A 15,135-nucleotide genomic window follows, 5' to 3' on the forward strand; every position below is an offset into this window, starting at 1 on the left:
CAAAATGTCCTCTGTGTGATAAAACCGTTCCTGCATGAGGATCACTGTACTAGTTAAAGCATTAGTCTCCTCCCCCTCAGTGGTTCTGAGTCCTAAGTTCTTGGAGAATCTGTTGTTAGCTGGCCCTTTCTCCCACCTTTCACTCCTCCACGAATCCACTTCCTTTGAGAAGGACAGACAGGAAGCTGAGTGGGGAGTCAGGAGTGGCCTATGCCAATAGCCCCTCCCCCTAACTTGTATTCTAATAAATGGGTGTGGTTTCTGGGTGTGTAGCTTCTTTCTTTTTAAGAAGAAAAATAAATTTTTCCCACTTATTTTGGAATAGGAAATACATGTCTGGCTTCATAGTCAGACATTATGGAAATGTGTAACAGTAAATAGTGTCCTTCTGACTTCCTTCCCTCAGCTGTTGAGTTCCACTTCCCAGAGTCAACTCCAGTTTTTCCTGTTATTAGGCACCTTTTCAGAGATTTTGCTATCGTTTTATTCTTCTCCCACAAATGATAGGACAAAATATTTAGTGTTCTTCATCTGACAGTTTATCTTGCCCACTGCTCCTACCTATGATTAAAGAGCTTCGTATTTTGTGCCCAAGTGGAGTATGAGTATAGAGGTGCTGCACCTCCCTTACGGTATAACTTTGAGCAACTTCCCTAACCTGCAATCTTGGCATCCACGCCTCCAACACACACCTGGGCCACCGGGTTGTCTTGAGTTAATATGGGAAGAGTTTTAAAAATAGCGACTTAATGGGCATAGAACCACCCCACACACCTTATTAAAATACAAATTCTGATGTAGGGGAGCCTGCCTTTCCAGACGGCCTTTGGGGGCTGCTGAGACCACTGGTCCCCTGACCAAGCTTTGAGTAATGAGGGCTTAAGATGTGACCTGACTCTAGTGCACCCTGAATAAAAGTTATTGTCAATATTACTGCATCTGGCGTGTCTTTTCCTCTTACAGACAGGGCTAGGGTAGAAAAGCTTGTGCAAGTTCATCTTCAGCTGAGCGAGTGTAGCTCTGGCATAAATTCCTGGCAGTGACACTGTCCACAGTAGCTGCAAAGGCTCCTGTCTCCCCTTCCTTGCCAGTCCCACGTTCTCAAACCTGTCCATCCTTCCTGATCCACTCACCTGAGGACAGGTGGCACCTGGCATGTGACTTTGCTCTTCTCCCTCACATGTGCCATCTGCAGTGTCTCCCCTGGCCGCTGTCTGTCCCTACCCACTGCCCATTGCTCTGATAGGTCATAGGTCTTTTTCTTCTCCATTTTGACTCTTTGCAGTTTGAGCAGCAAATGTTCTCCCAGTTTTGAGTTTTCTTTTTAGTTTGATTATTCTGGATTTTGCCAAATTGATTCTAACAAAGTAGCTGAATTTACTCACCTTTTCCTTCACAGTTCCTGGGCTTTGCCTCCTTTTCTTCCTATCAGAGGCCACCTCTTAGGCCTGGAGCTGGGGAAAGAACTGCCAGCAACTTGGGGGTGATGCAATGACAGTCCTGTTCGGGCACTTCTGTGCATCCCTTCTTCCAGCTCAGGGATGTGGCTGTAGGAGGTGGGGAGCAGCAACAGCTTTCCTATTTCTGAGGAATGGTGAGGAAAGGCCTCTCTCACCACCCTTCCACCTTGAGCCTCTGGAACATCGCTTGTACCTGGGTTTCCGAAAGCTCACCCGAGCCCACAGAGTTCAGGGCCAAGCTTCCCTCTGGGCTCCAGGTCCTCCTCTGCTATGATAGAGGTCTCCCCACCCTCACTTGTCCCATTTTCCAACCCCTTCCCTTGCTCCTCAGACTTACAGAAGATTCTAGAAAGTACTAGGTTTTTCCATGGCTCCGTACCAGGGATTGGCAGACTAAACCCACCTGACCACATTCAGGCTCCAGCCTGCTTTTTCTCACTTTTGACAAAGTCTTCAAATTTTAAATGACTGAGCAAAATCCAAAGAGGAAGAATGCTTGGTGACATGTAAAAGGGTGTGAAATTCACATTTCGGTGTCCGTAAATGATGTTTTGTTGCACATACCACACTCATTTTTTCTGTGTTATCTCAGACTGCTTTTGTGCTTTAACAGCAAACTTGAGTAACTGTAACAGAGACCCTATGGTCTGACAAGCTGAACATAATGTATTGTTTTCAGAAATATGATTGACAGGGAAAGTTTGTAGTCTGCTCTATGCCAGTATTTCTCAAACTGTCCTTCCCGAAATGTCAGTAGGTAGCCCAGGGACAAGTGAAGGGTTTCAGGGTCAGTTAAGTGTGAGGAATGCTAGTTGGATAAACGGGATCCTCTACAGAACTTCTCAGAGCCTTTATTTTGCCTGTGTCCTTTGTGAATCTCTGGGAGGCAGGGAATGTTGCATAGAAGAATTCCAAACTTACCTGGCAATAAAGTCATCCGATCTTTTTTCCTTAAAAGCCCTGTGGAGCATGTAGGGTGTGAGCTAAAATAATGAGGCAAAGGTGAGCTAGTTTCTCCTCTTCCGAGTGACTGTGGCCCTGGACTTGTGGATACTGGCTAGACCTTCCAGCTTGACCGCGGGATCTGGTGTCTCTGTCCTGCCTGCCCCCCTGGCTCTTGTGTCCCAGGGTGAGTCAATGAATGTCCCTCACCTGGAAAGTGGGATTAATCACTCTTTCCACCTCCAAGGGTGGTGAGATGAACTCACGCAGGTGGAGAGCTCGCGGCTCCACGTGTGGTGGCTACCACCCACGAGTGCTTCATGTGCTGCCCTCAGCCATGACGAGCAGCTGCCACTGTTACCATCTCCATGGTGCAGGGGAGGAAACCAAGGCTCTGAGTGCACTGTCTAGCCCGCTGGGAGACCCTCTGCATTCCTTGTAGCCTAGTGGCCACCGGCACTGTGTAGAGACAGGGCGAGAGTCAGACCACAGGCTGTCGCCCGGACACCTGTCCAGGAGTGGTGTGTTCCAGGCAGCGAGCTTGGTGTGGTCACCCTGGTCAGGGGCAGACCACCGCTCACACCCGCGGGAGGGGTGTGTGTACCAAGGGCAGCCGGCTGTGTGCGGTGTTAGAAGAGCTAAGAAGCCAGCGAGTCGCATTGGTGAGACCCAGGCTCTCAGCTGGGCACATCCTGTGCCCACTCCAGTGTTCCTCACCGAGGCACCTGTGAGGATCACCCCGGGAGCTGCGCATGCTGGCTCCTTGGCCCCCCACACCCACTGGTGGAGGCTCCTGGAGGGTGGGCCTGGGAACAGGGCTTTCCTCCGCTCTTCCTGGGCAGTGTGGGGCCTGGCTGGCGGCCATGCTGTGGTGCACTGCGCGAGGTGTCTGGGCCCTGTCTGGGCCCTGTTTATCACAGGGTGCTGGCTGGAGGGCTGTACTTGGGTCCTGAGCCTGAGCTTTCCCACCGATGCCCACACAGGTGCAAGGGGCCAGCACAGCCTGCCAGGGAGCAGTGTGTTCCTTGGACCCCTACTCTGCCAGGCCTGAGCTAGTGGCAGAGTCCCTCTGCACGGGACCCTGTCCTCCCGCTGCTGGCAGTCTGATCGCCCAGGCGGTGGAGCCTTCTCACCTGGTTGTCGTGACGTTTGGGCTGGCGGCTGCAGCTGTCACATCGCCACCCCGGTGCCTTTTTCCTTCATCTGCTCCATGGATGTCGGAAAGTCACCTCTGCAAGCAGCTGGGAGGAAGAAAAGAGGAGAATTCCTGGGAAACCTAGGCCCTGTGCTCACTGAGACATCCCTGCTCCCAGGTGTTAAGTTTTGTTGTTGTGTTGTTGTTATTTTTGAAACATAATTGTTACCACCAGGGTGTTCCAGATGGTTAAACTGAGGCCAAGAAAGCTGAGGGACTTAGCTAGAGTCACAAGGCTCCAGGCAGGCTGATGACGCCGACTCAGGTCTCCTGCATGTTACTGAAAACTTCCAGGGAGCGGTCCCCAGGGATCAGACTTGAGGTGAGGTCGAGGGGACACTGTGTGATCAGTGAGCTCTGAGGGGTCCCAGTAGGGCCATGAAGAATGGAGGTGCTGGCCCCTGCGAGTCTGGGCCCAGTCTGCCTGTTTTGGCCAAGTCCCCTTCCCTGGGAAGGCAAGAGGGGCTTCCATGCTACAGATTGAACGAGTGGCAGGGCTGCATTTGACCAGGGTGAGCTCCTCCTCCATTAAAAAGAGAATTAAAAAATCCACATTCTAACTGTGTCGGTGTAAAGATGAATGGAGTCCTGGCGGGGTTGGATATTAAAACACTGCCCTCGCTGCTGCAAGTTCCTGTGTTAGGCTTTAGCATACACCAAACCAGTTTCCTGGGCTCCTACATCACTGGCCCTGGTCCAGCCTGCTAGGATGGCAGCAGTGCCAACCTCTCACCCCACCTGCATCTGGTCCTTAGAACCACTTCCTCTAGCCACCAGCTTCTTTGTCCACCTTGGAAACAGATTCACTCAGCAACCAAGCTGCGCTAGGTGAAGGTTTTGCTGTCACCATGCACAGCCTCGTAGGAGGTGGGTGGTGAACAGGACTGGTGCCCTGCAGGACATGGCGAGGCTGTGTGGCCTGTCCTTAGGCTCAGTGGAGAGTATTCAGAGGGCTCCCGCTGCTTGCAGATGAAAACACCCACTTGCCTGCTCCAAGGAGACTTTGGGCAGGAGGGACCCTGACCCTTGCACAAGTGGGAGCCCCTCGTCCTTTGTGCCCGAGATGAAGCATCCTGTCCCGGTTCATGGGTCCCTTCCTTTCTCCCTGGCATGGAAGAAATCACTCGGAGGGCTCGGGAGGGTGGCAGCTCCCAGCCTCTCTGATCTAGGAAGAGGGTCTGATGGCTTTGTCTGCCCCTCTCCTGGGGACCTGCTGCCAGTATTCCTTCCCTGTCTCCCGAGCACCAAGCTCAAACGCCTGCCCCCATGCCTCTCTGTGTCCTGGAGCCAGCCAGGCTCAGACACATGTGCCCATCAGATGTGTGCAGAGCCCATGTCCCACTTGGCCACCACCAAATAGGACCAGATGCGGCAGGGCCCCCGAAGGCTCAGAGGGTGTGTGCTGTCCAAGCAGAGCCGGCCACAGCAGCTGGGGAAGCGGGTGGGCTTTGGAAACTAAACCGGTAAAGCCCAGTAAGGCCTGGGCTCCTGAGTAAACCACCCACAGTGCAGCTGGCCCCAAGGTGCTTTGCTTCTTGCAGTTGCTTCACTTCCTGTTTGTCCAGAAGCCAGAGAGGGAGAGGAAAGAGGCGGGTGGCCCAGTGGTTGGGGTGGTCTCCGGTGGCCAGGACAGCACTGGGTCACTGGGGCCAGGGAGATGTCACAAGTGTTAGCCGTGTTCTCACGTGTTGCTTGGGCCTTGGTCCATCCAGAGGAGTGTCTGGGATTCGTGTGTTTTCCACAGTTAATGAGGAACATTTTTATCCTGTGGGCCTCAGGGGCAGCTGATGGCCCCAGGCCTGGAAAACAAAGAAGCCACAAGAAAGCGAAGATGCTGCCCTCGCTGTGGGTGGGTCGTGTCCCTCCTTTCCTGAGAGGCCCCGCTTTGCCTCCCTGCCAGCTCTCTGGGATCTTTCCCAAGTTCTCTGCTACTCACGCCACCTGCAGGTGACCAGCGGGCCCTCGATGCACCTGCTGCTGCTCCCCATCCTCATCTTGCCTCCCCAGAGTCCAACCTCCACCTGTTCACCTTGCCATCTCCCCGTGGCTGTCTGCATCACTCCTGCTCCTGGAGCCTCCGAGGGCGCCCACAGCCAGGCCTGGCGTCCTTTCTGAATTGGGAGAGGGGGGAGGTCCTTTCTTCTGCCTGGATTCCTCAGTGGATGGTATGGTTGTAAAGCGTGGACCGTCGAGTCAGCTGAGCCAAGGCGTGGACACCATCTCTGCCCTCTGCTGTGGTAGTCCCGGGACAGTGACTTCACCCCTGTGACCTAGCTTTCCTAGTCTGTCACTGTTGCTACTTGGAAAGATCACAGTGAGGAGCAGTAATGGAATAGGGTTAGCACAGTGCCTGGCCCAGAGCAAGCGCTCAGTAACGGAGCCACAAAGGACAGGGCCATGGTTCAGAGTGCTTTCCTAGGCAGGTAATGGAGCACAGTGGTGTCTTAGCTTATGGGGACACCTGTGGCTTTCCTTACGTGTCTGGAAGTAAGTGCTTTCCGGAATGCACCGGCGGATGCATGTTTTGGGCTTGGCAGGCCAGGCACTGGCTTTCACAGGAGTGCAGTTTAGTGTGAAAGGAGCCACAGACCGCATGTACATGATGTGCACTGCCTGTGTTCCAATAAAGCTTTATTCGCAAAAGGTGGCAATGGGCTGTCTGACGAGCAGGCTGCAGTTTACTGACCCCTGGGCAAGAGTTCCAGTAGCTGTCCAGACTTTTCCCTTCTGGCCCATCATCTTGAGTGAACTGGCATTTTGTCCTGGGGCGCATCATGTGATAGTTGGCGAGAGGGCTACCTCTGTGCCTGGGCTTGGAGGAAGAAGCAGTCTAGTGGGCAGGAAAAGGGTGCTTATCTCTTCGTGTGCCTGCCTTTTCAGAAAGGAAGGTGCTTCTGAGAAGCCTGCGGTGGCCATCTCCAGAACAAGCTTCGAGTAAGGCCAGCAAGGGTTGGATTTTTGGCCTCTATGGGTAGAGGGAAGCCAGGGCCCAGGGGCGAGTGTGGCGGGGGCTCCGCAGCCACCTCTACCTCACTTAACTCTCCTGGGGTCAGGCATCTCTGCTCAGCCTGGGTCCTCAAGGGGGGCCTGGCAGACAGCCGCTGTGGCGATTGGGAACCCTACAGCATGCGGAGGCCCGAGGGAAGCAGGCAACGTGGAGGGCCTCACTTCCCATCTGGAAAACGAAAAGACAGGTTCAACCAGCAACCTGCATGGGTGTTTCTCATGATACTCATCATCCTGGTGAATGGATAAGCAAACTGGGATGCGTGTGTGTTGTGTGCACCACACACAACTGAAAGGATGCACTCCAGAAACACAACTACACAGAGAAATCTCAAAGACACGCAGAATGCCATAAGCCAGACTATAGGAAGCCATTTGTGTGGAATACCTAGGAAGTCAAAGCCACGGGGACATGGTAAGCATGTGCCAGGGGCTGTGGACAGGCGCCGCAGTTTCTCAGCACAGCCTGTTGATGTATGGGCTCGATAACTCGGTGTGGGGCCCACCTGTGCCTTGTGGGGCCCTTAGCGGCTGCCTGGCCTCTACTCAGTGCCAAGGTATCTGCCTGGCACTGACGGCACACATGTCTCCAGACATGGCCAGGCGTCCCCTGGGAGGGGCAGCGCCCTGCTGGGAGCTGAGCAGATGAAAGGCAGCCCGAGGGAAGTGTTGGGGCCAGGACTGCTCTGTGTCCTGACCCCAGTGCTGCCCGGCCAGATCCACACATGTGGTAACACTTAGAGATTCACACACCAGAAACATACAGATTGGTTTTACTGTGGTCTTGATTTAAAAATGAAGACTTTAAAAAGCACAAAAACAAAACGTCCCTGAGGAAGGCAAGCCGCGAGTCCCATGAAAGAAGTCGGGAAGGCTGTGGTCTCCACACTTCTACCTGGCTGTCAGGTGGACTGGATGCTGTTGCTACCCATGGAGAGCTCTGTTGTCACACACCTAGAAAACCTTTCTTTCGCAGATAAAATACAGGGTGCTGCATTAAATTTGAAGGATCACAAATAACTGCTCAGTTTAAGTGTGTTCCACATATTGCAAACATTATTTATCTTCTGAAATTCAAGTTCAATAGGGCATCCGGATTTTTTTTTGTTTGGTTGGTTCTTTTGCAAAATATGGCTGTTCCACAGGCTTTTAAAAAGAAGTATTAACTCTCAGCTAAAGTAATAATCCCAGAGGCACAGATTTTATAGACTATTATGTATATATTGTCTTCCTACCTAGGTTCTTTAATTCACCTACACCAACTCCTATGCTTTATACATTTTCCTGGACATTTAAATATAAGTAATTACACACATTAACTAAAGCTAATACATTGTAACATCACAAAAGGAAAAGGAATTCTCCCCTGTAGTAACCTTTCTTGGCCTTTTCTTGCAATATTAAAATAAGTTTTACCTATGTACACAATATAGGAGGTTAAGATGTGGCAATGTATCTGCGTTAGTATGTGCAATTACTTATTTTGATTATATGTGTTCAGCATCTGGGACAAGTCAGATTGAGTAGGGAGCCAGCCACAGCTCTGAAACAGGGCCACCGCCTCTTAGGGGATGTGTGGCAATGCCCAGGGACAGTTTGGTTGTCGCTGTGGCGGGGGGGGGGGGGTTGCGCCTTGCCTTCCTAGAAAGAAGCCAGGCTGCCGCTAGATGTCCGACATTGCAGGGGTGACTCCTCCACGGTCACCCAGCCCGGACATCTGTGATGCTTCCCCCTGTGGCTTGGTGTCTTCTGTGGTCTGCAGACACACTGCGATCTCACAAATCAGGCATTCTTCTGACAGTGCTGTGAACCCCCGTGTACAGGCTACCCTGCGATCCGATTCTCTGGGTTATGTGTCTAGGAGTGGAACGATTGGGCCACATGGTGAAGGTGCATCTAACTCTTTTAAGGAATTGCCTGCCAAGTTTCTGTATCCCTGGGATTTTTGTTGTTGTTGAATATGAGCGTCTGTCAGGTTGTCTTTCAGCCTTTGAGTTGAAAACCTGAGTCTCCCCTAATTCAGCGACAGAGGGGAGAGGGCCTCTGTCCTCTGAGGGCCGGCTCTGTGCCAGCCCTGCCATGCCCTGCACAGTGCCCCCTCTCCTCAGCCTCTCCAAAGGTGGCAAGAACAATGCCGAGCGCTGGCTTGGACTGACAAAGGAAAGCCATGCTTCTGGGTGGCCGGGGTGCGAATGTGAGCTTCAGGGCTGGTTTGATCCAGCCACGTCGTAGTCTCACAGGCAACCTTATCTTCCTGCTGTTCCTGTAACGGAGTCAGCCTGGTTTGAAACACAGGGGCTCCCCAGCTTGTAGGGCGGAGGCAGAACACTTGCTCAGCATCTCCGAGGGCCAGGGTTCAATCTGCAGCACTGTGGAGAGCGAGGTGGAGTCTCCCTGTGGGTGCCGGGTGGTAGCCAGTTCTGGGGCTCCTTCCGTCTCCCCTCCCTCAGTCCTATCTAAAGGGCAAGAGCAAGTTCCTTCTGGATGTTCCAGTAGGACGACAATTTCCCAGGAACTGCCAGGACCCCTGCCTTGCGTGCCCTGACTGAACTGGGTCATGGATGCAACCCTAATACTGGGATTAGTTGCCTCTTACTAAACCGAAGGCCCCACCCAAGGCCAGGGTGAAGTCGAGTTAAGACGCACCTGCCTAAATGCAAATTGGGTTGTTACCCGGGAGGGGGTTGGGTGAGGCCTGTCCGCCTCCACCCCAGCACGCGGCTTTGCCTGTCTTGGCCCATATGGGCAGCTCAGTGGCAGACGCAGTCCGCATGCCTTCTGTCCTGACTGTGCTGCCCCGATGGTCAAGGGAGTGAGCCAGAAACCGCTCCGGGGTCTGGGCTTGGAGGTGTCAGGAACAGCATCAAGTTTTCAGACCAGGCATTTTTATTTTGCCCTAAAAGTCTTCCAGGGGGGAAACATATTCCTAGGGGCTTTAATGGTGCCTTTTATAGAACTGCTCACATTTTAGATGGATGAACTTGCAGAAACCCCACTCAAGAATGCAGGAAAGCCCCACATTAACAGGAAAGGTGAAGGGGAGGGCTGCGATGTTTGTCCTCCTGAGCATTAGCTCTTAGAAACCAAAGCAGACCCCTTGGTGCCTTGCAGGTACCGGGAGGCTGAGCCTCGTGACTCCTGGCCCATCTAGGACTCCAGGCGAAGTTAACTCAGATGCGGACAGGCAAGGCCCTCCCAAGCCCCAGATGTCACTGGCCTTGACCTCCTTACCTCTGGGGTGTCCCCCTCTGGGGTCACACCCTGTCCTGGGTGGGCTCCTGGGCCTCGCTGAGCTTAGGCTGAGGAAATAGGCTTTGTCTGTCTGCATGCACCGTCATCAGAGCTGGCCTTAGACCCGTGTCCCCAAGACCCCCTGTGTCAGAGGCCAGAGACAGACGGATGGCTGCTTTCCAGGCCCTGTCGCGTGGCCACCAGCGCAGCAAAGACACAGAGGCCTCTCCCCTCACTTTGCAGGCCCCATGTCCTCCGGTGCCCCCTTCCTCCTGTCCAGGCTCCTTCCGGAGTGCTTGTGGCTAGCATCCTGGAAGGTCCCTGCCACACCCCTGGCCTTTTGGGCACGTTGTCACTGCGCATCCAGCTGCACATGGTCCCGGGCAGCCCGTCCAGCCTCCCGGCTTTAACTCCTCCAGGCTGGGGGCTCCAGCGCCCCCCACCGGCCTGCCACTCCCCTCTGCACTGCAGGACTTGAACCCGGGAGGGTGGCATGGGCCTGTTCCTCTCTTCCCAGACCCAAGCTCACCCCTGCCACTCGCTGGACCCCGCAGGCCCGGCAGGGGACCTCCTGCTGCCTGCTGCTTCCCTTGGGTGTCAAACGGCTTTCCTACGGCAGCCCAGCGATGAACCAAACTGTAGTTTGTCTTCTGCGCTCCAGCCCTTTCCTCAGTTTCCCCGCCTTGGTAGAAGGCCCCTCCCTTCTTCCAGGGGTCCAGCCTGGTGCATCCAAGTCTCAGCAAGTTGAGTTTCCTTGAAAACAAATCCACAACCTGCTGTTCTTCCAGTCTGGATGTCGTGTTCTGGTCGGTACAAGTGTCACCAGCTGCTGGGGGAGAACCAGCGAAAGGCACATGGCCCCGCCCTGTACATTTCTTCAACTTTCTGGTGCCTCAGTTCACGAACTAACATTAAAACTGAAATAAATTCCAAAGTGGGCTTGGAAAACTAACTGAGGACCTGGCCATTCTTCCTGCCTCACCCTCCACCCCAGGCCAGTGTCCCGCCTCCTCCATCCAGCTGCCTGCCTCTCCTGGTCTCTCTGCTTCTGTACTGGACGCCTGCCATCCAGGCTCCAGGCACAGCCTGAGATGGCCTTCAACTGCGTCTTAGCTCTGGCAGGGTTCACAGACAGGGGCTGAGCACAGCAGGGCCTTGTTCGCCCACAGTCTGGGACTCCGGGTCCCAGGTCGAGGAGAGGGTGGGTTGTGGCCCTTCCTTGCCTCCTTTGGCTGTGGCTCTTGGCTCCTTGGCATTTTGGCCTCCATCCTGCGCCTGTGTGCGACCATGGGTCCGTGTCTTTCCCTGGCAGTCGCAGGAGGCCCGCCCTCATCCAGTATGGATGAATCGCATCTGCACAGGCCTTGTTTCCAAATAAAGTCACACTGAGTTTCTGGGTGCCTATGGATGAACAGTTAGGGCAGATGCTTGTGGGTGCCCATAGGACCCAAGGTGACCTGCACCCTCCCGCCCAGATGCCTCCTCACCGCTCCTGGCACCCAGATGCCTGTCTTTGCAGGTCACCGTTGGAGTGGCTTCTGCCCAGACACCCTCTTGGCCCTCCCTCCCTGGCACTGTAGCCATGTTTGGGTGAGCTCTCCACTGCACTCAGGGGCTGTTGGCAACTGTTTCTGCTCTCCAGGACACACAGTAGGAATCCTGCCCACCCCACAAAATTAGGTTGACCACGTGACCCCATTCTGGCCAATGAAATGCATGGTTCTAGCTTCAGACTTCTGAAAACCTCAGGCCTGCTTCATCGTTCTCCGTATACTTATTTGGCTCCCCTGGACACCTGCAAGGTGTGTTTGCTGCCTGCCTTCCCCACCAGCATGGAAGCTCAGGGCCCAGGACATTCTCTCTGTTTTCCTAAAACAGTTCCTGGCCCAGACTGAGTACTCGGGCAGTGCTTGCTGGGTAAATGAACAGCCTATAGGTGGCTGAACTGTGTTTCTTTCCTGCACCCACTTCCCCTGCACCTGCTGCTTCCTGTCTAGGGCAGAGCGTGAACCCCAAGCTGGCGGGCCTGATCGGGCGGCATGGACCCCAGAACAAGCAGCCCTTCATGGTGGCCTTCTTCAAGGCCACGGAGGTGCACCTCCGCAGCGTGCGGTCCACGGGGGGCAAGCAGCGCAGCCAGAATCGCTCCAAGACGCCCAAGAACCAGGAGGCGCTGAGGATGTCCAGCGTGCCAGGTACTCGGGCTGGGGACCAGCACGTGGACCGGGGACCTCAGAGGGCCCCGTGGGGAGCCATTGAACCCGTGTAGGTACTCGACAGGTGATCTGGACAGACACAGCGGGCAACAGAGCCCCAACCCGTTCCCGCTTGACCTTCACATCTTACATCTATGAAAGCAATAAACTAATCCTAGACACAAGGAGCAAAGCATTAGCCTAAAAGATGCCAAATGTGTGTGTACGTTTCTAGAGAGACAGAACAGTGGCTACGTTTACACGTACACTTAAACAGAGGGTTGATTTCTGGGCTCGGGGTGTTTGCCTCTGGAGCAGAGGAGGAAGAAATGGGAAAACAGTTTCCTATAAACTTCATTTATTTCCTAAATATTGAAAAGTATTTGAAACTCATGACCAGTACTTTTTAAATGTACATGAAAGGGTTTCTTGTGTATTATTTGGGATACTTCTCTTCTTTGGAATGTTTTGTTATTATGAGGGAAAAAATTATAAATCAAGATAACATTGCAAACAGTTCATTGCAAACAGTTCAAAGATGAACAGAAGTGCTAAAGGTAAGAGGTTTTTCCTAAAGGACCCTTCTGGGGGTGGCAGCATGCAGGTCCACACTGTGGGCTGGGACAGAGCTTTGAGCATGTGATGCTATGTAATTCCTGAGGCTCCAAGGCAGGTGGGCTCCCATTGTACAGAGGGACAAACTTGGGGCTCAGGGGGTTGAGTAACTTGTCCAAGGGTACATAGTAAGCAAGTGGCAGCCTGGGATGCGATCCCTGGGAGCCTGGAGCATGCTGTGTGCTAGACACACTTGCCACTTGGTGTGGTCTGGGGTCACCTGCTGGGCCCAGAGGAGCTTTGGTGTCCCTGGGAGTCCTGCTGGCTTTGTCCTACCATTGTGCTGTGGCTGGGACATGGTCCCTTCCCCCATAGGCTGACTGGGGTCACAGATGGCACCGTGGATTGCTGGGATCCCAGGATGGTGCATTTTGGGTGAGAACTGGGGGCTGGGCTCCCAGGAGTCTGTGGATGCTGCGGCCAGTGCTCCCCACGCGGGCAGGGCTGTCTCTGCTAGCAGAAGATGCGTCTCTAGCATCAAGTCAGTAATGTCACCCACAAACCAGTTCCCAGTGGACTGCAGAGAGGACAGCCAGACCCACGGGCCGAAGTCTGTAGCAAGAAAAACCTCTGTCACATCCCTGGCCAGGTGACCTGCAGTGTGAGGGTGCCCTCTCCTCCTTGGTCCTCATGGAGCTGTTCATGGTGAGCAAATCTTGGCCCTTCCAAGACATCCTGGTCTCCTCTGGACCCCGTGAGTGTGGACATGCATGGCAAAGGGAAGTTAAGATTCCTGTTGAATTTCAGACACGTCAGCTGACCTCAATCAAGGCATCTTCTCCTGGGTGATCAGGTGGATGAGGAGGAACTGCAGTTCCTGATCCCATGAAGGGGAGAGACCCTTTTCTCGTGTGGTCAGGGAGGTGTGAGGCCTGGCTTAGGGAGAAGCCATGGAGAAGGCCAGGGAGAAGCCGTGTTCCTGAGCTCTGGATAGAGGCAACCCACAGCACCTGCACCCCTTCCTTTGTATTTGGGGGCCTCTTTACACCAACTCTTGGGACTGTGTTCAGTGGTGAGAGTCCTAGAGAGGTTCCCCAAGGTGCTGATTCGGGATGGCCAGGAGTGGCTGTCACCTGCATCTGTAGGCAGTGGCAGCCCCAGAGTGGGCGGAGCGACTGGGCACCTTCCCCAGGAAGAGGGCTTGGCCCAAGCCAGCTACGCCAGTGTGATGCTCCAGCCCCGGGTTGCAGGTCAGAGGTCCTGGGCAGGAGGCTTCACAGCCTCTTTGGGGTTGTGGGGGCTGAGGCAGGGCAAGGGCGCTGCTTGGGGTGAAGAGTCCTCCCCAGAGCCACATCTTGAGTTTGAAATTGATCCCAAGGAAACCCGGACGTCTTTGCACAGCTTCTGGCTGGCACATGCGGCACAGGTGTGAGATCAGCATGGTGGGAAGAGGGGAGACTGACGGGGGCTGTGGCTCAGAGCCTGGACGGTTGTTAGAGGCTTTTGCCAGTCCACAGGCAGAGGTGCTGGCGAATTCCATCACAGCGACTTTGTGTACCAGGTGTGCGCTGGGATGGGCAGTAGAGGAGCTGGGCCGTGAGGTCCCAGAAACCCGCACCGGATTTCCCCACAGTGTCCTCCACAAGCCTGGACCAAGTGTCCACGCGCACAACCGCCAGGATGAGCCCTGAAGGGGCAGTTACTCCAGCTCGCTGGGCATCTGCCCCTTTCCTGTGGATTTGTTTCCTGACCTTGTTTTAAGTTTTTCCAAACCCTGCCTGGAAATTTAACTAAAAGAAGAAGAAGAAGAGGAAGAGGAGGAGGAGGAGCAGAGAGAGAGAGAGAGAGAAGGAAGGAAGGAAGGAAGGAAGGAAGGAAGGAAGGAAGGAAGGAGAGAAGAGAAGAGAAGAGAAGAGAAGAGAAGAGAAGAGAAGAGAAGAGAAGAGAAGAGAAGAGAAGAGAAGAGAAGAGACCAAAACAAGGCGCCCCACCCTGGGTTGAGTCACCCTCGCCTCTCGTGCACGTGGGCGTGTGTGCCCGTGCTGTTTGAAGTGCTCACCTCACGGGACGGGATGGGCCAGGAATCCTGCTGCAGGGCCACACAAGTGGAAGCCGCCCTCGCACACAGCCCTCTGTGCATGGGGTGGAGACACAGGCTGCAGCCTGCTGCCTTCACAGAGCTCTTTCCCACAGCCCCTCTGCCCCACTGGGCTCTGACCTGCAGCTGCTCTTCAGATGGTGTGGTTTGGGGTGGGGAGTCGGTGCCTCGCCCTATGCGGCCCACCGCCCTGGTAATTAGCCACCTTCACCCCATAACCTAGGGGCGGTGGCTGAGGCTGAGCACCGGTTTCAACTTGTCGGCTGCTCCAGCAGGGCCCAGGGAGATGGCTGCAGCCGGCCCCACCTCCTGTGCACTCGTGCTCTGCTGCGTGGTGTGGCTGTAGCTAGAGAGCGGGTGTCCACTCTGTTCCGTGTTCTTGCTATTCTGCTGAGAAGAAGAGGTCCTAGTGATACCCAGGTGTTCAAACCACTTTCTCCTGGGACAACTGGG

The 15,135-nt window shown here is 54.4% G+C and overlaps 1 protein-coding gene across 11 annotated transcripts in view; it reads left to right on the forward strand.

Annotated features, from left to right (window-relative positions):
* Bmp7 (bone morphogenetic protein 7) overlaps positions 1–15,135 on the forward strand; it is an 85,063-nt gene that overhangs the window by 62,849 nt on the left and 7,079 nt on the right. For all 11 annotated transcript variants that reach the window (XM_087197873.1, XM_087197876.1, XM_087197871.1 and 8 more), the window contains one exon: positions 11,832–12,029. In XM_087197873.1, coding sequence (XP_087053999.1) covers positions 11,832–12,029 — 198 coding nt within the window. The remainder of the gene's footprint in view (positions 1–11,831; positions 12,030–15,135) is intronic.

Source organism: Heterocephalus glaber, unplaced genomic scaffold, assembly GCF_053883595.1.
Source record: "Heterocephalus glaber isolate CG9 unplaced genomic scaffold, H.glaber_assembly_v1.0 deba00001673, whole genome shotgun sequence".
Taxonomy (NCBI): domain Eukaryota; kingdom Metazoa; phylum Chordata; class Mammalia; order Rodentia; family Bathyergidae; genus Heterocephalus; species Heterocephalus glaber.